We start from the raw sequence: 25583 nt of genomic DNA, 5'->3' as shown, positions 1-25583 counted from the left end.
GAATTCAATTTGTTGCTCTCGGGAAAAGAAAAAAGAAGTTACCAACAAACACTACTCACGACCATCAACTGGATTCGGATTACGAAGTAAGTGGGTACGATTGATAATCCTTCGTAGACTCAAAAGTCTGTCATAGACCAGAAAGCAAAAACATACAACAGCAGGTATTCGCTGGTGGTCACCCACCCAACTACTAATCTGCCGATCTGAGGCTTGTGTATGGCAGAGCGAACGGGATGCCCAATTCTCCTCAGTCTATGGTCGTATGTACCAGCTGAGCCTGCTAATGGGTGTAAGACCGCAATACAGAAGTTGCGAAGCTTGAATTCGATTAGCCTATCAGCCTGGAAACACATTTCCTCGCTGCTGGTGTGGAGACTTGTCGGGATAACTACTATTCAGGTCACGAGGTTACACGAAGTAGCCCTTGTGACTACTGCTTGCCCCTCTCATCTGTAGACGAGGTTTCTCTTTTCCATCTTCGTCTTCCTCTCTCTACTGAAAACAGAGAGACCATACTCCCAGGTATCCATCCCTTATCCATCCCTTATCCATCCCGTCCGTCTTCCCTCCTTCACTCCTCCTCGAGGTGTGCATCGAAACCCGCCACAGCCGACCAAGACACATGGACAACTCACCAACTAGCACCCCAACACCAAAACCAACACCAACCCCAACACGCGTCATCATTCGCGCCTGCGTCACGGACATCCCAGGAGACCCGCACGCACGACCTCATCGCCTCGGACGAGACTTCTGCCAACAAATCCTCTCTCGCCCATACGCGGACGACCTCCAGGCCGAATGTCACGATGCGACGCACATCCTGCCAAACCTCGACGCGCCAAACGAAGGACGGGCCTGGTTCATGTACGACTTCAATGTCGTCGGCCCCCTGAGCAAACAGGAGATCCTCGCTATCCCACACTCCGTCTATCATGCTACCCGGCGAGGCGATTCTTGGTACGTCTCTACATGGCGATGGATCACCGACGAGCAGAAAAGCTTGGGGTTGACGGTTTACGTGCGTGTACATAGGGTGTTTACTCCACGTGATAGTTGGGTCCCTGAAGCGAGGAAGTACTGTGCGATGTATCCCTGGGGAGGTGAGGTAGGTAGCGGAGACCGCGAAGTTATTGCCTGATTGAGCTCGTGTCCGTAGGGGATCAGGACAAAAGGGGAAGACATAACCGCTGTACCTCCGTCTGTTGTTGTTCTCTAAGCGATCACCTAGAATAAATACAAGCTTTGCAGATCGACGGGCTCTTGGCATTAGGGGGACTTTCGGGGTCGTCTTGTTTGTCGGTTGGCTTGGCTTGGTATTGTTTTTATTTACCTCTATCACTACCGATTCACGTGCCTTGCTCATCGGGTTCTCAGAGCCTATGAGATTTTGAAGTTGCTGATGATGAATGTGGATGAGAGACAGAAGAGATGATCCAAATTCCCTCCTCCTCAGTCTATCGTCGAAATAAATCTATCAACATAATTCATTCCGTAGTTTAGATACACAAGTCCCCGTCGAAAGATTGGTGAGAACAGAGTTCAATCCATTAGCGCCAACCTTCCTCTTCGAGCCGGCACGGCTGACAAGCACTGCGAAGTCCTGAACACTTGCAAGATATTGCAAAGCACTCACCGCGTAGCATAAAGCAAGAGAAGAACAAAGAGGAGATACCCAGATCTCAGCAAAGCCTGCTGAGCCCTTATCACCTTTCCAATCCTCTTGACCGTCCATCTACCGGGATGCTCCTCAGTTACATGGACAAGACCAGCGTCGAACGAGGCGGCGGACCTGGTATCCAGTTAATGCAAAAGCATGCATCAGATCCGAAAGGGCAATCGTCCAACTACATACCTATATATATATATATATCCGCCCGCGCGTTCAAGATGCCGAGTCATGATCCATCCTCGGACCTTCTACAGTGTGTGCGGAGTAGTACTATATTCTCCTTCCTCATCAATCCAATCGTTCCTCAGCATAACCCCCGTCATCAGAATCGACCAGCTAGCTATCTATGTACCTGTACCAAAGCGCTCCGGGTAGTCTGGATCACGGCAACAGTGCCAAAAAACAGATGCCCGAATACCGTTCGCAGAGTTCAATCGTCCGTCGATATGGGACGGGCCAGAATCGCAAGTCTGCCCCCGCCCCCCCCCCAAAAAAGAAAGAAAAAGAAAATTCATATGTTTGTTTTTAACCACCGACCAAAAAAATACCAAAACTCAACTGGACACCCACGTATCGAGGGGGTCCAATCTACAAACCTGACTGAACAGGTTATTTCGATTACGGTGTCTTGGGATATCATTTCCGGAAATTACTGCCTCTTAAGTGTTACCACTGAGCCACACCAACCAATTTGACGAGATCGAGAGACGTACTTGGGTATGTGTAGGAGTTAGTGGCATTTCAGGGCTGGAAAAAAAAATTGTTGGAAAAGTGGAAAAAAAAGGAGGCTGTTAAGATGTGCTGCTTCCCTTCCCCTTCACCCAAAAATTGCATCTATCACTTCCAAATCGCAACAGTGCTGAAGCTCTGGGGTTCTCCAGATCGATGGGTGAGATTTGAGAATTTGGTTTCAATTAAGTGGCTGTGGCAGTCTATCTACCCCTTATTGCGGTGGAGAGACATCTTATCCAGAGCCGTGCCCAGCCCCTCTGACGACCTGTTCTGCACACTTTTTATCTTGCCTATCACCCCTTTACCACTTCCATCTTTGGCCCTTCATTACAAAGCTGCATCTTCTCCTCGTCTTGTCTCGTAGCACGAGGTCCGTAGCATAGCTCCCCGTTTTGAATTTCCAGTTAGTCTCGCATGCCGACCTCGCTATGACTTTTAAGCAGGGTTTGGAAATGCACACATGAGCTATCGTAAAACGCCATGTTTCTCAAGCGGAAATCAGTCGTCCTCTTGAACCAACTCCTTGATCTCCTCAGAGCCCAGAACGCCGCCAGAAATTCCGCTGTGGACGGAAGCAAAAGAAGAGCGCACGCCGTTTGTGGCCTCTGTTCCGCTGACGCCTCCGTCCTGCATCCAGTAATTAACCTCGTCGATCATATCGTACACAATGTCCTCCACGATCTGCTCCTCGTATCGCTCGCCAGCTGCTCGGAGCTTCGGTGGCTTCTTCTTCGTCTTAGTTTGATCGCTTCCAGTCCTGTCAGCCTCATCTTCGGCTTCTCCTTCGCTGCGTGGTGGGCACCAGAAGTCCGGACCAAGATTGATCTCGGCGGCTCCACCTCTAAAGACGGATATCGCAGGGTAGTATCCCAGCATACCATCATCCAATCCTTCTCTGGCTCCTCCAACCTGGATCAAAGGCTTCGAGGCTGGCGGGAGGAAAGCGAGTAGGTTATTGAACGCCGTGCCAACGTAGTCTCCGTTCTTGTAGACCTTGATGTTCGAATAAGGAAGGGTACGGAGAGAGGGCACTGGGTGTGTTGGTCCAGGTTGTTGCGCTGATCCTCCCACTCCACCGGTTGATTGAATGACCGGAGAAGGGTTCATTAACTCCTCCAGCTCCTTCGTGGCATGGTATTCGACCTGCTCGAAATACAAATGTGTCTTGTATCGAATTGGTACCCGGTCGCGAACGATATCAGCTCTCTCGATCCCCACATTTCCCTCGTCCTCCAGGTCGACCGCGGGATTGTACTGGCCCTCCACAACTTTGCGATGAAGTGACTCGGAAGGCAAATTGATCTCCAGTCCAATAACGTCGCCCTCTCTGATATCCTCGTTATTCGGAAAGAAATTGGTTGGTCGCGACATGAAAACCTTCTGGCCTGCAACATCGCGGATTCCGTAGCTGTAGGCATCAAACCCAACCGGCGCATCCAATGTAGCTTCCCGTCTCGCCCAGCCGATACGCACATGTCCGTTAGAACCATCGCCTCCACTACCATGCGTGCTCGACTTCCGCTTCGGAATCCCACTGGTGATTCTAACTTCGTAGTACCATCGTCCCTCCCGGACGCACACATTCGACTTCGCCATTCTGAAGCCCTTGTCCGTCGTAACATGCTTGCCGGACTCATCGAGGAACATATGGGTAGACGTGTCTTCGAAGTTCAATCGCGGGCCAAAGGGTTCGGTTTCTGTCTGTCGGTAGAAGAGAGATGACGGGAAGGCGGGGTCTGCAATGCAGTGGGTGTAGTGGAAGTTCTTCTTGTTATAGACACTGTGACAATTAGCTGCCATAAAACAACCCAATTTCGAGCAGCTCACTGGTCGGTGGTCTCATTGAAAGTGATCTCGAGGCCTTGGGCGTTCGGTCTGGTATCTGCTGGTATGAATATGGGTCCTCTGGGTGGCTCGAAATCCGAGGGCTTGGGCGGAGGTAGGTATAACCGGACGGGCTCCAGTGCCTCCTCCTTCTTCTTACTTTTCGCGCCGGTCTTGGGGTCCGGTGCAGCTCTCGCGCTAGAGTCTGGCGCAATAGATCCTGCCTTGGACTCGCGCTTCTTCAGTGATTCCTTCTTTGCTCTCGAGACGCGATCGCGCGCGAGGGGAGCATCATCTTGCGCCCTGGACTTGAAGTCGGGGTTCAACGGGGAGGATACGGCGGGGACGTGGTCATCCTCGAGGACGCGCTTCTGGGGGATGGAGCTGGGCGGAGGAAGAATAGGGGTTTCCCTCTTTGGTGCATCAACTCCTGTTGACATGATGGATCTGCCTTGTTTCCCCCGTCGCGGAGTAGATACGTTCTTGAGCTTGGCCATCGTACCTAGCTGATCTGCCAAGATAGCCCAGCACGTGATAGTTTGTGGGGTAAATGGCCGAGAAGGAAGAGATGTGTCGAAGGAAGAGATATGTCGAAAGAAGAGATATTTCAAAGGCGGAAAACTACCTGTCTATCATGATCGGAAGCTGAAGAGAATAAGTGGCGCGACGAGAGACGCCCGAATCTGATCTCAAAGCTGAATTGGTAAGTTTACTTTGGGTAGTTTCGGCAGCCTACTTGGAAGAAAGAGCTACTGGCAGCTTTGGGGCCGCAGCCATGATGAGTTTCAGAAACTCATATCATCTGGAGAACGCTCAAAGAGCTATAAAGAATTGGCCATGGATTTTTAAAACATGTTATTTTGATTATGGACTTGTTGTATCAGTTTCAGTTTCCTCTTACTCCCTTTCCAGTCCAAGCGAAGTAAATACCATCCTTCCCCCATTACTTATGACCAACGTATGCCACGGCACTCTGCCAAATTCTTCGGAGATAGATAGAGCATTCAAAGGAGACAGTTGTATCTAAGCTCCATTTGAATTTCACAATTCCAGGAAAATTTGGTGCGTGCTAAAGTTGGAACTGGAGTCAATAAAGGCTACGATCACAGACCTTGGAAGCTTACAGATTCAAGCCTCGCGAACAGCTATACATTCGAGATAAAAAGCGATTCTGTATCAATTTGATCGATGTTCGGCCACCAGAAGTCTGGGACTTCTCCGAGTTCTTATATTTTCCTAGCTGTTTCCATAGTATGACAGTAGAAGTGACTTGGGAAATTTATGTTTAAATTCAGTTGAATCTTGGATAATGACCACGAGCTACAAACATATTTCTTTCACCCGTTCTGAGGTTCAAGAGCCTTATCTGGTGGTATGAAGTTCGGAGTCCCAAGTCAAGCAAGCAATTGGGACTCGGAAAATATATCAAGCCTCGGACTTGGCCAAAGTCTCCACCAATACAGTCGTAGATATTGAAGTAAATATCGATACCACGTACTTCTATCTGTAAGAGAACCAATTACCTCCTCTCTCAATATGACCTGCAATACGAAGCACCAAGGTCTTCTGTCAACTATTCGCCCAGACATGAATAATGTTGACCCACCAAATACGAGGAGGTTCAGACGCAGGGCGCAAGATCTAATGCAGCTCAAACCGAAGCTTTCGAATCCATCATATCCGAACCAAGAGACAGACTGTAAACATAGACAAGTGAAAAAGGCTAGTCGGTCTCAAACGCGAAGAAGATATCAACAATCAAGAAAACTCGCGCCTTCCTCGGGGAAATATTCATTGTCCACGGATGGAGCGTGACAGGCGAAACAAGTCGAATTGGATATTTGCACTTGATAACATCATCATAACATTCATTGCAAGTAATGATATCACAGTATTACCCTAGGCTATAAGTTTTCCCAAAAAAAAAAAAAACTTGCAGGAAAGTTAGAATAATTATTTTTATGCCTCCGCGAGGAAAAAAATCATCACCTACCCGTGATCCAACGATTCTCATGGCTGCCTCGGCTCGCCTCCCTCAATTCCACAATCCAAGCCCCCACCCCCACCCTCCAAAAAAATCGTCAGTCAACGACAAAAAGTACTTCCAAGAAGAAAAAAGTCACAATTTGAGCCATAGTATCTCCCTCGGGTGGGCTCGAACCACCAACCTCTCGATCGCAGACATGCACCGGCCGGTACTCTAGAGACTAACAGTCGAACGCGCTAGCCAATTGCGCCACGAGGGATTTATCTTGATCGCAAGATCTTATTGATATGTTTCCGGAGCTGGTGCGGGGCTATACTTACTCATTAAAATTTTTTGCACCGCGGTTACACCGGGGCCCACTAATCAAACCAAACCAACCAATCGTAGCCCGTCCGTCGCTAGCAACCTTCAACCGAAGGCAAACTTTACAGTCAAGAGTATTTGACAGTCAAGTAACGAATACAACCGTTCTCAATAATATCTATAAATATAAATATATATGCTGAAACTCATACGCCCACACTTGCACGCCCACACACATACGTTGTTGATATTTATAGATACCGTTGGGAAGGAGTGATAGGGAGACCTGAAGGAGGGGGCATCTAGAGGCCTAGGGCAAAGAAGGAGAGAGAGACACGATTCGCGACGACAAATAATCGCCTAGCTAACTGGGGGTTTTTTTTTCCATCTAGACTAATGAAAAAGAACATGGACTCTGGAGAGCGCCAGAAAAGGTGGGCTTGAGATTCCGCTGACTAAGTTCGGGTCAGGTTCGAATATATATACCTCCAGCAAGCAAGCTTGCCGGGTGAGGAGAGTGCCGTCTAGACATGTCAGAATCGAAAGACATATCATACTGGTCAAGGTCAATCCGTACGAATAGAAATTGTAACAACAGATCGTGTTTTCTCCAACGTTTATTTGATATCTATACCGCAGCAGCTCCATTCCCATTCAAAACGGCAACCTCTCCAACGCCTTCGCCTTTGCCATTCACAATAGCGCCGTTTACCCCCCTCCTACTCGGCCTCCCATCCCGCAGCTCCTCAGCAGTATCCACCAGGATATCAAACGCCTTTTTCAAGAACTTCTCCTCCGCCATTGGGTTGGCACTGACCACCCTAATCACATACTCGCCAGCCACAACACTTGAAGTGATATATATCTCGCCCCGTTTATTGATCAATTCATACACCGCCTTCGTAATCGCATCTTGCTCCTCTTTGCCCGCGATTTTCGGTACAATAGTGAAGACAGTAAGCGCGAAAGTCGGTCCGGTGACAATCTTGAAGAGGTCCTCCCTCGTCCTCAGCAGGTCGGCGAACATCTCGCCAAGCTTGACGTGCTTCCTGATATGAGCCTGCAGTCCATTGACACCATAGGTTCGCATTACAAACCAAATCTTCAATGATCTGAATCGTCTCCCGAGCGGGATCTGCCAGTCTCGGTAATCCGTGACAAGACCGCTTTCTGAGAACTCATTGCGTAGATAGCTTGGCATGATGGATAGAGCATCAATCAGATCTTTGCGTTTTCTCACAAACAAACACGAGGCGTCGAAGTTTGTGAGGAGCCACTTGTGCATGTTCATGTCAAAGGAGTGGAAATGCTCGAGTGAAGCAGTGAGATGCTGGTACTCTGGGCATACAAGAGCCGCACCAGCATATGCAGCATCAACATGTACCCAGATTTCGCCAGTGACGTTCGGAGGAGCATATTTCGCCAAAGTTGCCGCTATTGACCCAAAATCATCGACGGCGCATGTAGCAGTCGTCCCCAAGGTAGTGGTGAGGTAGAATGGCTCCAATCCCTGAGCCTTGCACTGTTTCAGCATTTCTTCTAGTCCAGCACCGGTAAGAGCAAAGTTGGTGTCTTTCGAAACGGGTATTGAGCGGTATCTGACCCCCGCTATTTGCGCCGCCTTCTGTGTGGAGCTATGTGCCGCTTCACTGCCCAGGGCTACAATCTTGCTCCTCTTGTATGCGATCGCATCCTCCAGTTCCGCTCCTGACAGGTGTGACGTTGTTTCACGCAAGTATTTGTCCCGAGCAGCAACCATTGATGTAACAATAGCTTCAGACGCCGAGCCCTGGATTACCCCTCCTCCGTGGCTTGTCGAGAGGTAGCAGTCTGGCAGATTCAGGAGCTTTGCAAGCCAGTCCAGGACTATGGTTTCGAGCTCGGTGACTGCGGGAGAGCAGATCCAGTTGAATGCTGGAGCTGTGAATGCTGCCGAGTAGAGCTCGCCGAGCATACCGGGGAAAGAAGAGGACGCGGGGAAGAAGGCCATGAAATTGGGGGATTGCCTGCAAGAATTAGTTGTGGTAGATGTTCTTAAGGGGTATTATTACCAGTGGGTGAGTCCTGGTACGATCTTACTCTCGATATCCTTCTGAATATCTCCCCATGACTCTCCATCCTGTGGCGGTCCATCTGGGAGGAGCTTCTTGAGGTACCCGGGTTCGACGTTAGAGACTACTCTGCGGTCCTCAATCGTCTCGTAGTAGTTGACGACTAAGCTTATCAGTCTTTTTGACAGGTTCGTGCAGCTCAGGGGCACGAACTCTCGTCGATTGCTGATGTAGCAGCTTCCTTGAACTGCTTTGAGTCCATCTCGTCGAATTCGAAAGGTGGGGGGAGGGTAGAAGAGACGAAACGTTGTAGATATCGAAAATGACAAGGAAATATGCTCTACTTATGCTTCAGATTATATCGCACATATATTTCCCGAGGTGTGCCGACTCGGCTGTAGACTTCGATACTGCAATACCGTGAACCACTATTGATGGGGAAATTTAAAAGCGAAGCCGAAGGCCACGTGATTTATTGATTGCCTTAACACCTTTGACTGACCCACACCCTTCCTTGTCACTTTGCTGCTCGTCAATCCGAGATTCATCTGGTCTTGTTTGACTTCCAATGAAGCATATCGTCGACTTATGTCCAAGTTGGTCTATGTTTCCCGTAGCGGCAGCTAATGGTCACTACCGTAGTCGTTCTTATTACTTGGCTTGTTGGCTTTTTCATACCCGACGACTCCCAGTCTTGTTCTGTATATCTGTCGTCAATCTCGTCTTTATTTCAAATTATTCGAGATCTTAATCCCTCACCTTATCATATAGCATGTTATCAACTTTCACTTCATCTTATTGAAGCAAATAGCGATTTTATCAGTTTCTAGCAGTTCTCATTCAACCGTATAGTTTCAATCATAGCTTTCGCGATATCTCAGGACCTTAGCCGAGAAAATGCAACAGATACCGAGAAATCTGCTGAAGGAGCGGATTCAAAAAGCTATCTCTATCACAGAGCTGGGTACATATCCCATGTTGGGTGTTTTCACTGGGCTTTATTTCTGTATAGAAGGTTCACTATGAGCTACCTCTATGTATATTTGTTGATTTTTTGGGAACCTGCGGTCTTCCTCAGTGGATCTGATCACATATACACAGAGAATGCCGCGCTGAAAGTCTTGCTTTTCATACTACTTCTAGCTTTCTTATCTATAATATATGGTACTGCCTTGCTTAGAGACTTACCAGAACCAGAAAAGACAGCAAGACTTGAAGTCTGCAGTCAATTACTGGTGGGACATCGTCCCGCCCGCTTTTGGATGCAATTTCTTAGATCCCCAGATCCCCAGAATACATGGCGAGATAATCTGTCAATACTACATGCCAAATACGGGGTGGGCGACCGTGGAACATCTAGAGGTTGTCCACAATCTTGCATGGAAAAAGTTCACAACCAAGCCACCAGTACACAAGGCTTTCAGACAAGGCTGATATCTCATACCGATTTACTTCTACTCCAGTTTCCATTGTCTCGTTTTCGCCTATACTCTTTGACAGAATAGTCATTCTTCATTACAATCTCAATCACTCAATGGATATTGATAGGATTATCGAGGAGGCTTCGGTCAAGGAAAATTTGTCCATCACATCGGGTGAAAATTATCTGCTCCTTCTCCTAGTTAACCACTTGCTGACAGATTCCCTTGCTCAGGCCTTGATTTTTGGCATACAAACCCCCTCCCTCACTTCCCTGTCCTTTCAATCAAATTCTCAGACAGAGCTAATGGATTCCGCGGCTCCAAGTTCTTCGCCAGCAACCCTGGCCTCTGCATTCCCTGCGGGTCAGGGCTAGGCGCAACTTGGAACAAGTCTCTCCTCGTCTCCGCTGGCTCACTCCTTTCCAAAGAATGTAAAGCCAAGGGAGTACACGTTTGGCTCGCTCCTACTCTCCACCGCTCTCCTCTCAACGGTCGAGGCTTCAAAAGCCCCTCCGAAGACCTTTCTTGGGGGGGATGTTATTTTTTCTAGTGGCAAAAACCATAGAAGGCGTACAGAGTGGAGGAACTGCGGCTTTGCTGAAGCACTTTGTGGCTAATGACCAGGAAACAGGGAAAAGGAGCGTGGATCTTGTGGTGAGCGAGAGAGCGTTGAGAGAGTCCTATTTGATGACTTTCATGTTAGCGCTTAAGCATGGGAAGCCAGACGCTATGTTGACGAGTTACAATAAAATGAATGGTGTTCATGTTTCTGAGAGTAAAAAGCTGTTGAAGATGCCTTGAGGGGGGAGTGAGGCTTTTAAGGGCTGATAGTTAGCGATTGGTGAGAGTGCAAAAGACTCCGGCTTGCCGTTGCTTAGCTAACTGTCTATAGGTTCGGTACCTATTCAGCAGGCGCAGCATTTGAGGCAGGACTCGATTTGGAAATGCCCGGTCCATGCTTGTAACGCTCAAGCGATGCCTTCATTGCTCTCTCAACCGGTAAGCTTGAACTGAAGGACGTGGATGCGGCTGCATCGAACGTCCTTCGCTTTGCCCAGAAAGTCTCGGCACAAGAAATTGCTAGCAAAGAAGGTATGCGCAACTTCTCGGAAGACAAGGCACTAAATCGAAACCTCGCGACTGAGAGTATCGTTCTTCTCAAAAACGAGAATGGTATACCGCCATTGAGCCCTGACTCCGGCAGCTTAGCCTTGATGGGACTAAATGTAAAGGACGCAGCCGCTTGTGGAGGAGGGAGTGCAAGTCTTCACCCCTACTACACGTCATCCGCGTGGGAGATGGGGTCGGCGCATGTGCATGTACGCCGCGCTGGGGTCCAAAGTCGGGTTCATCTTCGGGGCGGTCGGTGTCTGCGCGCTGATCTTCTCCTTCTTCTGCGTGCCGGAGTGCAAGGAGAGGACCATGGAGCAGGTCGATCGGATGATCATTGAGAGTGTGCCGTTGAGGCGCTTCCGGGATCATGTGATTGCCGATGCTGATCACGCGGGTCTTGAGAAGGATAAGGAAAATCTTGGGATAGAGGTTAGGAGGGTGGAGATTGTGTAAGAATGTTGATTCACAGTAACTTGTAGGACAAAGCGAGCTCGCGGCGAGGGAATGTAGCCAATACAAAAGCTGGAATGATTTACGAATAGCCGAGTATTGAAAAGGGGTCAGGCCCTTGTTCTAAGCGAAGAGAAACAAACATCACTTTAGCCAACCAAGGCTTATTAGTCTCCATATGGTATATACGCATGTAAACCTAGGCATACAATCTCTAACAGCCCAAACTCCGCCTCGTTAAAACCCAATCTATCCATCTCAAAAAATAAGTTAAATCCCGCTCCAATTCCAAAAAATGTAGATCCCCACCTTTCTGCATCTATAAACCACATCAATCATCCGTAAATTTTAAAAACCCACAAACTCTCTCCACTCCTTCAAAGCACCTCCCCAGAGATCCGAGTCGAACCCAGCTTCTCCACCACCGCACTCCACATCGAAAGAAAAGGAAATCTCTGAGAAGAGCAATACCGTAGTAAAGTATCCTCGAGCCGAAGAAGAAAGAGGAAAGGAGAAGGAAGGTTGACGGGAGAAAGGGATACTGCACCCACACCCCACCTTTCAGACCGCGGGGATAGCAATCCATGCACAAAACCCACGCGTTCAATCACAATTCTTTTCAGCACAAACGCATGCCAGAATCCATCTCCTTCGGATCATGCTGGCTGCTCTTTGCGACGTGCGGTTTCGTCAGCTGCTGTCGGCTTTCGCTTGTGGAAAGAGGCTTGCAATACAGTAGGTCAGACATCCAGAGGGCCGAGACAGGTTCTTTTTTTTTTTTTTTTTTTTTTTTTTTTTTTTGGGCTTAGAAACGTGCATCTCGGTTCAGCTGGGGAGTGGGAGCGAAGCTGCTGGTGCATATGATATGGTGGTTGAAAGGAAACATGCTTACATATACATACATGCATACATACATGCATACATACATGAATGAATGAACGAATGCATATGCCGTACGTAACCTGTCCCTTTTCTGCTCGCCCACGTGGGCTGCAAGACAAGCCAAAGCAGACATTCTTGGGAAAGACTTGCCTAAGAATTCGGCTTTGCAACTGCTCTTTTCACATTTTTTTTCTTCTCATTTATAGTCTTTGGAATCGGGACTGCAGCGCTGTCTGTTCATCAACACGTGCGAGTTGCCGAGTCTGCGAGAGATGCTTTGGGGGTTTTGAGAGGGTGAGCTGAAAGTCCCGAGCTAGTTGACTTGACTTGATTTACTGGATGAGTGAGTGGGCTTTTGGAGGGTGCAGGGCATTGTGTGTGTGACTTGAGATCTTGGGTACAGCATAGAAATGTACGTAACGTGGTGGTTGAGGCCCGGTCTCTCAGTAATGAACGGGAAGAAGAAGAAGCACACACAGCGTAAGCAAGTTACATGTAACACGTACACCAGAAATTGGCGCCAGCTTAATCGGGCTCTGTGACAAGTCAAGTTGAGAGTCGTGACCTCTGGTCGATTGCTCCCAAGTTGTGATGGGATATGAGGTTGGAGCTGGAACCGAGAGGAAGGTTGTTGTACTGCATATATGTATGCATATGCATGCAAGCCAGATACCCGTCCCCAGGTTCCCAAGTTCCAAGTGCATGTCTTAAATGTCAAAGAGCTAGTACAGAGTAGTAAGTAAGTGCAGATCTGCAGAGTGACAAGCCCTCCAAGACTTAAAGGCCTTAGAACGACGAGATGAATATACATTTGATATATTCATCGTATTAACCATTATAATGTTCTTCAGTAGTCATGTATAGAATCGTCTGGTTCAGTAATTCATCGCCTGTTTCAAATCCAGGCATCATTCGTGATTCCCTTTGGCTCTCCTCTCTTACTCCGTACAAATAAAAGATTTCACACCTTCTGTGCTACGAAAAGATCCCGTTGTCCAACCCAAAGCGGTCCCCTCTTCCGCCGCATAGACATTACCTCATAACGCCATACAGCTCACAGTTACTCAAAACACCAGCGCGCTTGCTCTAGAGAACATACAAACAAGAGATTGGCATACTTCTTCCACTTTCGAATGGGCATTGCACCCCGTCGATTCGAATCGGGCGGGGATCCGCAAAATGTCTTAAAAGGGGTCGATCGGTGGCTATTATATATGTACACAGTACATCCAATGTATCACAGTCTTGTGTTTCCAACATGCTTTCTGCTACCTACTCTCCTGTACTTCTGTAGCTGAAAAAAAAAGGAGAGAGCACATACTGCACATGTCTTTGCTGATCTCGATCCATTCTCATGTAAATCAGGTTTCGTCAGTATAGATCGTTCGTCGTACGGGCAGTCCATAAGAGAGAAGAAAGTGTATAAATATCCATCCACTTCCGTCTCTCTCTCCTCAGAAAAGTCAAACTTCACCAACTTCTACTCCTTTGATTACAATACATCCATACAACCAGCCAAGATGCAGCTCTCGGCAACGACCCTCCTGCTCGCGCTCACCACCTTGGTGGCCGCAAGCCCCCGCCACTCCGCTCCCGAGAGCAACGTAGCTCTCGTCGAGAACCACCCCAACAGCATCGAGATCCACATCAACGGCGCCAAAGTCGGCATCGACGTCGGCTCCTCCGTCCCATCCGGCAAGGTCGGAACCAAGGTAACGCTTCCCATCCCCCCCAAAAGACCCCAGGTGAACCACAGGGCAGCCCAGTAGTCTAACCCGCGCGAAATAAAACCCGACAGTCCGAGCAGATCCCTGGCTGGATGTTCTTCGACGGCAAGCGCCTGCAGGCTCGCATCCACGGGAACACATTCTGGAACATCAAGGGCGAGCGTAAGCCCCCCCCCCCACCCAGTTTCCTTTCTCCCCAGTTTCATCTATGATCTTGAATGGATCAGCACACTTCATCCATCCATCCCGTGCCATCTCCCTCTTCACCCCTTCAGATCAGCGAAGGAACACACACACATACACATACACATAAACATACAGACGAAGACACACGTGCTAACACTCTCCCCTCCACCACCCCTCCAGTCGCCCAAGCCCTTCCCATGGACGAGGTTCTCCTCGACCCCATCATCTTCTGCCTCAACCACCCCAGCGACTTCGACGGCCCCTTCACTGGCCGGATCGGCCGGGGCGAGATCCTGATGACGTGGGAGAAGTCCGGTGCGACCATAAGGGGCCGCAGCGGACTCGGCGACGTGAGTTGAACCCTTTCCCCCCTGCCTTGTTTTTCGTACCCCTCGTCAACGAGGAAGAAAGAGAAAAGAGAAAGAGAGAAGAGAAAGAAAAAAAGGAAAAGGAAATGAAAAAGAAAAAGAACATCCCCCCCAAAAAAGGCTACCGAAACAAATGTGCTGACTCGACGACCCCTTGGTTGCTGTGACCTGTAGTTCGAGATCAAGGGCACCACGGAGGTTGACTGGTCGCCATAAATCGCTTCCAGAGTAGACGCCTTCTCCCACAAAAAAGTTGTACGGACAGCTGAGCTGAGCTGAGCTGAGCCGAGACAAGCTTAGAGAAGCGCCTTTTCTTTTTGTTTTTTCTGGGTTGAAATTTGGACGTGAGGAGCAGGAAGAGTAAATACCTTTCGAAGAAGGAAATGTTCGGATCCTAGGGCTTTTTTCATCAACGCACAGTTAGTTAGTTACATGGCCGAAATTGCAATCCCAGCTGTGCTCTGAACCAAATTTTCTGTCGCTCTCAATTCTCTCTCTCCTCTGATCTCGGTTGGCTACCAAAACCGTCCTGTCTGTCTCTCTGTTAAGTGAGAGTTGCTGCAAGATGTGAGATGGATAGGTACATACCGGTAGTACCTTGAGCTCCAGGCCCCCCCCCCCCCCCCCCCCCCCCCCCCCCCACCCGCCGGACCAAACTGCTTAGATCGTCGAGAGTTACTACTAACTCCGCCCCTCGACCTCCCCTGCTCGGGCGCTTCCTTTTTTCCTAACATGTAAACCCTTTAACCCCCTTCCTCAACAACCTAAGCCGAGAGTCAACATCAATATCAAAAATTCCCAATCTGCCCTCCTCAACACCTGCTTACCTACAGACCAACTAACCAACCAACCAACCAGAAATATTCACCATCTACCCTCGTATTCATCGCTTAGACAAAAAGAAGAAGGCAAACCGCTTGAGGTAGCCTTACCTATCTACCCGCATGCCTACATAGCGGTTGACCATCCACGGAAACTTCTGCTCTGATGGCCGGGGTCCACAAGATAATTATAGCCCCCGCTCGGCCTCGGCCTGAATCTTTATGTATGGTTGTTGGCAGATTAATAAATAGTCCTACATCATAATAAGCCGTCGTTTTTTTAGTCTGAGCAAGGGACTTGCCTGGCCTGGTGCGGGATAACTCCCCTCCCCCCTTTCTCTCCCTCTCCAAAGATCACAGAATCAGTGTGGATTTTCAGAAAGCCGTCCAGTACCTAGGTATGTCATTTCGGGATAATTTGAATGGAGGTAAGGACGTAAATGAGTAAGATATGTTCATGGCATTGAAAAGACTACGCTCAAAAACTGCATATCCCATCGACACTTTTATCGAACCAGACCCGTCTCAGCGAAAAGAACCCTCGCTTGGGTTTCGAAAAACCACATACGCATGCATCCTCATCAAAATCACAACTCCTTTTTCGACTCCTTCGCCTTCGGAGCGGCCTACAACTCAATTAGCCACGATCTTAGTCTCACTATCCGCAAGTAACAAGATTTACCTTTTGGATATACGCCCTCCCAATAGCAATCGTCTCCGCTTGCCCCTGCTGCCTTCCCCAAAACCTCTGCTCAGGAGTCCCACGCCCACCCAGAGTCGAATGCTTCGCTTCTTCTTCAAGCGTAGCCCTACTGATTTTTCCGCCGGCAGCGATGCCGTCTGTGGCTGCTACGTCAGCTTGTTCGTTGCCGATGCTTTCTTCGAGGTATTTCCTGCAATCGTCAGCATCTCATCCGGTACCGGCGCTGTGAGAGAAGGGAATAGCACGGCTTACTTCCGGACGAGATATCTCTCAGATCTCTCCTTCTGCAATCCAGGACTATCGAATTTACTTATCGCTTTACGGACTCCCAGTTGCACGGCAAGATAAATATGTTCCGAGAAAAACACAGCGAGCAGGAGCCCCCAGAATTTGATATCCCATGGTGTACCTGAAGGACCAAGACCATTGCCGCTGAAGAGGTAAACGAGTGCTGCTGAGGTCAGACTTCCAAGCCAAGCGAGGAATCCCAAGGCGTCTAGCCAAGGTCCTATGGAGTCGCCTCTCCATGGTACTGGACGTTGAGATCCGAGAGCGATCTTCGTGGCGTCACCGCGGAGCTCGATCCAGTTGTTGACGAAGAATGAGCATCCAGTCAATGGCCAGACGACGGAGAATAGAGACAAGTAGCCTTGTTTTGTTAGTAGTGTTGAGAGGGTGAGTATGGGAGTGACTGACCGAATTGAACGATCATCTCTCTAAAGTCAATCGTTACATCGTAGGCATCTAGCTCTGCCTCATTGCGAACCCGCGCCAAGAATTCAGCTTCTTCTGGGTGGTCTTCGGTCGAAGCACCGGGGTCTTCGCCTCGCTTAGCAGCTCTATCGGCCTGGACCTCCTTTACCTTGTGGAAGACCTTTCTTTTGGCGAATGGAACGATAACTTCAAGAGCAAAGCTGACGACCTGTGCTGTGAATGTGAAGTAGATCACCTGCTTCTTCAGTCTGTCAGGGTTGATCTGAAACCCGACTTTTGGTGCCGACATTTGCTTTTCATTTTCAGCAAATGGTCGAACAGCTAGCTGAAAGACGTCGAGATAGGGCACGATAATCTGTGCGAATGGAACGTAGACGAAAGCGGTAAGGATAATTGGGAGGTATGATGTGATAAAGTTCAGGATGAAGATCTTGGATACCATTGCGGCCTCGTATGCTGTTGAATGTTAGCTATGAGCGAGATTGTCGCAGTTTTGCTTACCATCTTGGGTTTCGTAGTTCTCCATATCTGTCAGCTGAGAAGCAAAGCCCGTCAGGAACGCAGACAATGCCGGCATCACAGTGGTGAGAATGACAGTGGGTAAGAAGACCTGGATATGTTAGGTTAGGTTTGGAATTACGGACGAAGAGACCTACCAGGTACGTCTTGAAGGGACCATCGTAGACTTCCGAAATGAAAATTTCAATCCCGAAGCATGTCGCAATCAAACTCCCAAGAATAAGAGCGGCCCCAATTGCAAACGGAACTTGCAGCAACTGCTTAGACAACCTCTTCACAGGAGAGTATATTTTGACGTCCTCTCCAGTAATCGGATCTCTCACGATATTCTCATGTTGAAAAGCCGGTCGCTTGCGTTGGATCTTGGACACTCCTCGCACACCCCACTGGACAGCAAGATCCGTCTCCTGTTTCTTCCAGTACTCTACAAACACAACTGTCCATAGTGCGTTTACAACGGCGTAAATTGGCGAAAATTTTGGAAGCAACAGCCAGGCGCAGAATCCGAAGCCAGCAGGGAATGTGAGAAAGAGAAAATAGGATTGTAAGAAGGAAAAGTAGAATGCAATCTTCTCTCCAAACTTGTCCTTAATCCGAACCAAGTCCGAAGCGTCCAGAAATGATTTCGAGGCAATGTCCTTGAGCCAAGCCTTGTTGAAGGCGTGGTCATGGAGAGCAAAGATCGACTCCACTCTCTTCCACTCCCCTTCCTTAGGGGTGATGCCAGCTCCACCGTCGCTTGGTGATTTGGTGATCAACAGATATGTCAGTCGTAGGCGTTCGGCTTCGGTGATCGGCTCATCATCAATTGCCTTCTGCATGTCCTTCTCTGGGGCCGCACTCCGTACGCCATACAGCCAGTCCTGGACTCTCGATCGGTACACCTCTGTTCTCAAGTGCTTCTCGGACGCCACCTTGACGAATATCAACAAGGCGGCATTGTCTCCTTTTCGGACTTCTGCGGACAGGCCAACATTGTTGAGAGTTTGGATAAGCTTCGCGAACTGCTCTTCGGCTTCACGCTGGCCTGTAAAATATTTAGCATCTAACCTCTAAAATCTTGTGGGTAGGGCATATACTCGAATTGTGCACACGCAACCTGGGGGTTGCAACACGGAAATCGATCACGTAGTCAACACTAAACCAGTAAGTTTCGGTATCATGTAGGACAGCCGTACGGTATGGTGAGATACGGTACATACTGGTAATTAGGGTGAAAGTCATCGGTCACCTTGAGCTCGTAGAGCTCCTTTGCTGCGGCCATGATCCCTTCCCAGACTACGGATGCGGTCTCGAGTGTGAATGTTGTTGGATAAGGGGAGGAAGGGAGAGGGAGGGGAGGAGATAATAAAGGAGGTGGGAAGGAAGAGGAAGAGGAAGAGGTCGAGGACGAGGATACAGATTGACCCTCCGCGCCAGAACTTGGCATACCGCGCGCTCTCTGGTGTTCTTGTTGGACAACGAGGCTGGTTGGGGATCTTGAACTTTCAAGCCATGAATGACGTCAACGGCCATATCTTTCCTTACCCGCGACAACAGCTCCGTTACACAGCATCTTGCTTATACCACGTCGCCGTCGCCGTCGCCGTCGCCGTCGACGTGAATGTCGCACTCTCCTCCCCTCACCCACGCGTCAATGAAGTCGAGGAATCAGGGCAAGACACTGTGCCGCGCAGTAAGTATAGCATAGCCAATAACGGTATAGTATCTGCGTCGATCCAACAGCTACGACTGACCATTTCTCTTCCATTTCCACTAATCCCCCCCTCCCCCCTTCCCCCCTCCATCATGGGGACATCCCAATGGCCGTGGTCTCGGCGCAGAAACGTCTACGACCCTCCCACAACTCTCGACAAGCTCCTTGAATCTCCTCTGCGATACCTGATAGCTACAATCTACGCCATCGTCCTGAGCCTCCGCGGTGCCCCTTTCAAACCCCGCAAAGACAAGCCCAAAGTCAAGATCGTCTGCATCTCCGACACCCATACAAACATCCAAGATGTCCCCAATGGAGACCTCCTCATACACGCCGGAGATCTGACCAATGCGGGTACGGTCAAGGAGATCCAGGCTCAGTTGGACTGGCTGGCTTCCCTACCTCACAGGGAAAAGATTGTCATCGCAGGAAACCACGACAGCTATTTCGATACCAAGTCCCGGAGAGTGGAGGACAGGGGAAGGAGATTGAACTTCAAGACGCTACATTATCTGGAGAACAAAGCTATAACGCTAAAGTTCAAGGGCGGACGAAAGCTGAATTTCTACGGCGCTCCAGATATCCCAGAATGCGGTGGGAGCGAGATGGCGTACGTAGAGGTGTTTGCGGATCGCCTCAAGGCTAATGGAAGACAGGTTTCAATACGAACGCCCCAATGATCCTTGGGAGAAGCGTATCCCCATAGAAACCGATGTCTTGATCACTCACACGCCCCCTCGATACCATCTAGACCTCAACCTCGGATGCGCAGGTCTACTGAAGGAAATCTGGCGCGTGAAGCCACGCCTCCATGTTTTTGGACACATACACTCTGGTCACGGCCGAGAACCTGTATTCTGGGACGAGTGCCAAGGTGCATATGAAAGGCTCATGAACAGACCGAAGGGAGGGGTAATCGCAGACCTCATTCCAAGTTTTGCCTGGTGGGATGCGCTGATGGTGATGTACCACGGCTTCAAGGGTATTTTATGGCAGAGGCTGATGGTCGGACCACGAGGGGGGAATGGTGGGTTGCTTGTCAACGCTGCGCTGGTATACCAGAGCACGACGGATCTAGGAAACACTCCTTACGTTGTAGAACTGTGAAATATGGCGATTTGACGTTCTGGGTGGGTAAAGAGTATCGGGAAAATACAAATGTCCCCAAGGTCTTAATATTGCTCAAGACAGGCGAGCTTGATGATAATTTTTCTATCACTGACTCGAGCACCTGGGTCTGTACGCCCAAACGTTGCGGACACGAGTGTGCTATACAAGTTCGTAATACTCATCTATCCTATTCACGTTATACTTCCTGTTGACTTCTAATCCTGAATACTATAGCTGACGAATCAGCGTCTGCGCTATGCTTTGCCATAACAGATTGGAAGAATTGAGAAGTTCAATTCACAATATATACCCACCTCACTTTTGTCAGCATATTATGGGAAATAGAAGCTCATCTTCCTACATCAAGAACTTATATTTCTGAATCTTAAAACCACCAGGAACCGATCGGCAGGAGTCGAATACAGCCCAACGCGGCAAGCAACGTCAACATGACTGGCTCCAAGATTTCGGCCGCAGAAGTCAGCAAGCGCCAATCTGACGACGACTCCTGGGTCATCATCAACGAACGGCCTTGTTTGGGATGTGCGAGCTCGCCCACGCATGAGCATCGGTCGCCTACGGCGTCGCCCCTATCATCCCAACAATGAGTCCCTTCTCCTTCCGCGAGATCATGGATGTCATTCCTGCTGGGACGCCTTTCATCTTCCAGCTGTACTTCTACACCGACCGCGCCGAAAAAGAACGTATCCTCACCGAAGTGGGAAAATACAAACCCCAAGCTATCCTCTTCACCGTCGACCTCCCCGTCATGAGCGAGCAGGAAGCGCCCCCACGACAATCCCTCATCGGCGAAGGGAAGAAGCAAGCTCAATTGGCTCACCCAACTGTAAACATCGACTGGAGCTGCAGTGCGTGGATCAAGCAGAAATCCGGCGCCCTCGTCTTCGTCAAGGGTATCCCAGAGGGCAGCTGATGCCAAGAAGGCTTACGAGCACGGATGCGCTGGCGTCTACCTTACGGACCACTGAGGTAGAGCGCTAGACACCGCCGTCTCGGCTCTCATAACCCTCCTGGAGATCCAAGCGTCCTATCCTGAAATCCTAGAGAAGATGGAGGTCTCCATCGACGGTGGGGTTGGCAGGGGAAGCGACATCCTGAAGGCGATCTGTCTCGGCGCCGGTGGGGTTTTGCTCGGGAGACCGTTTATGCGCTGCAGTATGGGGAGCAGGGGGCGACGGGGGCGTTTGCGAGTAAGGGTTTTTTTTTTTTTTCCTTTTTTTATGTACCCCTTCTTACTTATTGGATTGGTTTCGGGAGCGAGCTAATGCAAAGGGATGTACTACTACGTCCTGTAGTTTTGCGCGAGGAGCTCCAGATGGCGGCGCAGCTTGTGGGCATCACGGCCTTGGAGCAGGCGCATCCTGGGCTTTTGGATACCACGGATGTACGCAGTAGATAGATACGTCAATCGGAGAAAGGGTCATCCTTGGGCGCGCAAAATCGTACGAGTGAAGGCGGAGCGTAGCAGATTGTAGGCGGGAATGGTCGATGTGTCTGTCCTATAATATAAAAAGGTTCCTCGCCGTATTGCAAAGGGAGGTAGGTGGATTGGGCGGAAAAGCCTGTATCCAGAGCTAGTGAATCACTTTGAGAGGTCTGCGAAATGCTATCGAAGGAAGGATACCCACACAGCTAAAGCACCTTCCGGTGTACTACTACGTACGTATGTATTTGTTCCTGGCTCTTACTCGCTTATCTATGCGTCCGTCTCTAGGCGAGGTCAATAAGTAAGTAACCAACAGCAAACAAACACAGCAAGCGCGAAAGCGCACCATACTTCTCATAGTAGATCTATCTATCCAGCCATGACACTCCACGATGACACAACAACACGCTTCAATCAGTGAATTTCACTTTGCTTACCTTGTCTCGCGGTGTTACCATCATCATTATCATCACCACTATCATGCGAAATAATATGAAGCCGATTTACAGTATTTCCTCTTCGGAGCTCACTGGAAAACAAAAGTATATATATATATATATATACACATTCGAACCTGTCTCTACTGTATCCATACGTGGTACCGTAACCCCTGCTTCAAGCAGTGGCGCACGAGAAGTGAGTGGGTTCCGCTGCCCCGTCGAAGGTTGATTTAATTTAATTGATCCGCCGGCGCTACGCTGGCGCCGCATTGGAGAAGACCCCCACCCGGGCTCCCGCCTCCCGGTTTCCCCCTCGCCGGAAAAGCTAGTAGTAACTTACAAGTATCACTTACAAGTATCTGCCCGGTGGGGACGGCTGCTGGGTCTGTTCAGCTACTACGTAGTACTACGTAGTAACTGTACGTACTTATCTATTGAGCTAGGGATTCATCCATTCACTCATCCATGCATGCACTCGCTAGCACCCGCAGCTTTAAAGAGGCTATTCAGAATCAAACAAGAAAAGAAAGGAAAAGCAGCCCGTGTAGCGTGTTTTGTTTTTCTCTGCTCTGCTGTTCGGCTCCATTCCATTCCATTCCATTAACATCCGTCTCAACTCGAGACTTTTCGCAGGATAATTCCATTCCATGTCATCATATCATATCATATCATATCAGCATAACCCCCCCCCACCCATCAAGCTCCATCCATACATACATACGTAGTACATACACACATCCTCTTTCCCAACCACCAAGATTTCCATACCTACCTACCTACCTACCTACCCATCCTCACATCAAACTTCAACATCAAACTTCAACTTCAAACTTCAACTTCAACTTCGTACCCTAGCCCCCACCCGCCACCCCCAAGAAAAACTAAAAAAAAAAAAAGCTTTCAAACTTTTTTTTTTCCTTACTTAGGTTTATTTTCCTTCCTTTCTCTCTCCTTTCTTCCTTTCTCTTTTTTTCCTTTCTCTTTTTTTCCTTTCCCTTTTTTTCCCTTTTTTCCCTTTTTTTCCCCTTTTTTTCCCTTTTTTTTTCCCTTTTTTTCCCTTTTTTTCCATTTTGAGAGAAAAGAAAGAGAAAGAGAGAGAAAAGCCACGCACAAAACAATTCCCCATCCCCCATTCCCCATTCCCCATTCCCATCCCCCATCCCCCATTCCCCATTCGTAGTACCGTCTCCCTCCCTCCCTCCCTCCCTCCTTCCTTCCTTCCCTTCTCAAATAAACAAAAGAAAAAGAAAAAGAAAAATGCAAAAACGAAAAGTATAGCTAGGGGGTATATTACCGTAGGAAGTAAGTACCTCCCTCCCTCCCTCCCTCCCTCCGGAATGGAGCCCCCCCGGCCGGAGGATCCCGCGACGGATTTCGAGGGCGCTCCTCCCGGCCCCGGCTGGCACACCTACCGTACTAGTTAGTACCTACCGGTACTTGCGGAATGGGCGTGCGTTCACAGCTTGCGTATGCTAGGTGGGTCGGATGCGATCGGTCGTGGCTGTCAAGATGTCGAGATACCTAGATAGACGTGCGTAGGTGAGGCGATGCTGTTACCCATCGCTAGACAGACGGTGCGGTGGAGAAGAAGCTTCGGGAATTTTGACGGGGTGATTAAGCTATCCTGTGAATCTTGCTACTCTCTCTCTCTCTTTATATATGTATATACATGATTATGTGTACCAATAGTGACGGCGTGCACTCCGTAGTGGCGTGGAAAGTAAAAGAGGACTCGACCAGGGGTAGGGGGTATTATGTGGACGCCGTGATGGTCGCCCTCGTCGGATCCATGGACAAAGAAAGTAAATCTTCATAGTGTACCACTCTATGTGCCGTCGTCGTCGCGTTTCGCTCATGTAATTTTCAAAATTCCAGATTCAATCCATCCAGCTTCCCACGTCGTGCGCCTGATGTCCAAACGCCGCTAGTGCAGAACTACGTATACAACCCATTAAATCCGTCGTCTCACGACTTCTTCTCAACCACGCACTTTCCCTCAACCCACTTCGCAAACTTGACGGTCGGAGTGTCGACAAGCCGCCAAAACAGATCAGCGACACAGATGACCACCGGCACATATACAGCAAGCCCCGCGAACCACGTCAGCTGTCGGCCCCAGAACGTCTTCATGCTGAAAACCTCCCCGAAGATGGGATTAAAGCGTGGCTCCAAGATCGTCAGACACAGGTTGTGCATCAGGTACAGAGCGTACGAGATGCTCCCCAAGTACTGCGGGATTTCCGTGGTGAATATCCGCTGGAGGGAGGGCAGCTGCGTGCAAGCAGCCACGATCTGGAAAGCGCCGAGGCAGAACCAGACTCGCTGGCCATTGTACGGAGCCGGGGTGAGTTTGTCCAGGAAACGGATCCCCCATGCCTCTTCCACATGGCCATTGGTCCAAGAGGCTATGAAGAGGCCGCTGATGACATTTGCGATCCAAAATGCTTGGATCAGCCGTGACCCGACCGAGGATCCACAGTCTGGCACAACTGGTCTCTCTTCGAATTTGGGGATGAGGGTGGGGCTTGGTTTCGGTGAGTGGAGCGAGCGTTCTTGCAGAAGTGTCAATTCCGCAATGAACATCCCACCCAGGAATTCCACCGTGTAGAGCTGGCCACCGTGGAAACAGAAAGTCATCAAGCCGAAGAGTAAGAAGAGGCGGACATGTGTCACGCACCGCGAGAGTCCGAGAATAGCCACGAAGAGCAATAACGATTGCGCGAACTCGACCGGAATCGTCCACAGCGCCGGGTTGTACGGCGGTTGAGGGTACCCAAGATCGTTCACTGCCCAAGACGCCCCTAGCAATCCCAAGCAGGTCATCCAGACGTTACTCAATTGCCCGGATAGAGATATTTCCCGTTGGGCGTATCGTGGTACCGACAAGCCGTAATACAGGGCTATGCCCATGATGAACATGGTAATGAACGAGGGGAGGAATAGTCGCAGGGCCCGGCGGAAGACGGAGGACGAGAGAGTGTTGGCGAGGGCGGCGTACTGTTGTGAATGAATCTGCTTGAGCGGCTTGTAGGAGAGCACGAATCCGGATATGATTAGAAAGATATGAACCATCGGCCGAGGTGAGTAGATCACCCGCACAAACGGTAATTGTAAGGGAGAAGAAGGGGCCCCATCCTCGAAGGCCCCGTACGGCTCCGTATACCAGCCCAGGGTTTCTTCGGTATAGTGTCCCATGAACACGATGAACGATGATACGCCACGCAAACCATCTAGATATGAAGTCGGATGCAGTCGGGGGGGCTTGCTGTAGCCAGGGCGCACCCTCCGCTGTATGAAGCTTGGGAGGAGACCGAATGATATCCGCTGGAACATCCGCATGGCCGGAGAGGAGAATATCTCGTGCTCTGGGTGCCGAGGGGTGCCTGGATCGACGATGGCCAACATCATTTCAAA

General features: G+C 49.5%; 9 protein-coding genes across 9 annotated transcripts; 5 read left to right on the top strand and 4 right to left on the bottom strand.

Annotated features, from left to right (window-relative positions):
• Nucleotides 1–625: 625 nt before the first annotated feature.
• L3040_006006 (uncharacterized protein) lies at nt 626–1144 on the top strand (the record flags this gene model as incomplete). Its single annotated transcript, XM_066156109.1, has 2 exons — nt 626–963; nt 1039–1144. The coding sequence occupies 2 exons, from the start codon at nt 626–628 to the stop codon at nt 1142–1144; spliced, it is 444 nt and encodes a 147-aa protein (XP_066011259.1).
• A 1761-nt stretch (nt 1145–2905) lies between these two features.
• Nucleotides 2906–4671, bottom strand: L3040_006005 (uncharacterized protein; the record flags this gene model as incomplete). Its single annotated transcript, XM_007294102.1, has 2 exons — nt 2906–4187; nt 4235–4671. The coding sequence occupies 2 exons, from the start codon at nt 4669–4671 to the stop codon at nt 2906–2908; spliced, it is 1719 nt and encodes a 572-aa protein (XP_007294164.1).
• Nucleotides 4672–7149: 2478 nt separating this feature from the next.
• On the bottom strand, nt 7150–8834 carry L3040_006004 (uncharacterized protein; the record flags this gene model as incomplete). The annotated part of the gene is made up of 3 exons (XM_007294103.1): nt 7150–8527; nt 8573–8735; nt 8786–8834. The coding sequence occupies 3 exons, from the start codon at nt 8832–8834 to the stop codon at nt 7150–7152; spliced, it is 1590 nt and encodes a 529-aa protein (XP_007294165.1).
• Nucleotides 8835–11163: 2329 nt separating this feature from the next.
• Nucleotides 11164–11559, top strand: L3040_006003 (uncharacterized protein; the record flags this gene model as incomplete). The annotated part of the gene is made up of 2 exons (XM_066156096.1): nt 11164–11166; nt 11233–11559. The coding sequence occupies 2 exons, from the start codon at nt 11164–11166 to the stop codon at nt 11557–11559; spliced, it is 330 nt and encodes a 109-aa protein (XP_066011258.1).
• Nucleotides 11560–13958: 2399 nt separating this feature from the next.
• On the top strand, nt 13959–14935 carry L3040_006002 (uncharacterized protein; the record flags this gene model as incomplete). The annotated part of the gene is made up of 4 exons (XM_066156093.1): nt 13959–14150; nt 14237–14327; nt 14532–14701; nt 14894–14935. The coding sequence occupies 4 exons, from the start codon at nt 13959–13961 to the stop codon at nt 14933–14935; spliced, it is 495 nt and encodes a 164-aa protein (XP_066011257.1).
• Nucleotides 14936–16127: 1192 nt separating this feature from the next.
• Nucleotides 16128–18740, bottom strand: L3040_006001 (uncharacterized protein; the record flags this gene model as incomplete). Its single annotated transcript, XM_066156090.1, has 8 exons — nt 16128–16166; nt 16223–16433; nt 16496–16892; nt 16940–17413; nt 17459–17567; nt 17614–18503; nt 18556–18614; nt 18679–18740. 8 exons carry the CDS (start codon nt 18738–18740, stop codon nt 16128–16130), a joined length of 2241 nt encoding a protein of 746 aa, XP_066011256.1.
• A 524-nt stretch (nt 18741–19264) lies between these two features.
• L3040_006000 (uncharacterized protein) lies at nt 19265–20279 on the top strand (the record flags this gene model as incomplete). The annotated part of the gene is made up of 2 exons (XM_007294107.1): nt 19265–19782; nt 19829–20279. The coding sequence occupies 2 exons, from the start codon at nt 19265–19267 to the stop codon at nt 20277–20279; spliced, it is 969 nt and encodes a 322-aa protein (XP_007294169.1).
• Nucleotides 20280–20886: 607 nt separating this feature from the next.
• Nucleotides 20887–21216, top strand: L3040_005999 (uncharacterized protein; the record flags this gene model as incomplete). Its single annotated transcript, XM_007294108.2, has 1 exon — nt 20887–21216. The coding sequence occupies one exon, from the start codon at nt 20887–20889 to the stop codon at nt 21214–21216; it is 330 nt and encodes a 109-aa protein (XP_007294170.2).
• A 2918-nt stretch (nt 21217–24134) lies between these two features.
• On the bottom strand, nt 24135–25574 carry L3040_005998 (uncharacterized protein; the record flags this gene model as incomplete). The annotated part of the gene is made up of 1 exon (XM_007294109.1): nt 24135–25574. The coding sequence occupies one exon, from the start codon at nt 25572–25574 to the stop codon at nt 24135–24137; it is 1440 nt and encodes a 479-aa protein (XP_007294171.1).
• Nucleotides 25575–25583: the final 9 nt, after the last annotated feature.

Source organism: Drepanopeziza brunnea, assembly GCF_022702325.1.
Source record: "Drepanopeziza brunnea f. sp. 'multigermtubi' strain 214-2 chromosome Unknown ctg10, whole genome shotgun sequence".
Lineage (NCBI taxonomy): Eukaryota > Fungi > Ascomycota > Leotiomycetes > Helotiales > Drepanopezizaceae > Drepanopeziza > Drepanopeziza brunnea.
This window is presented reverse-complemented; position numbering and strand designations above follow the sequence as displayed.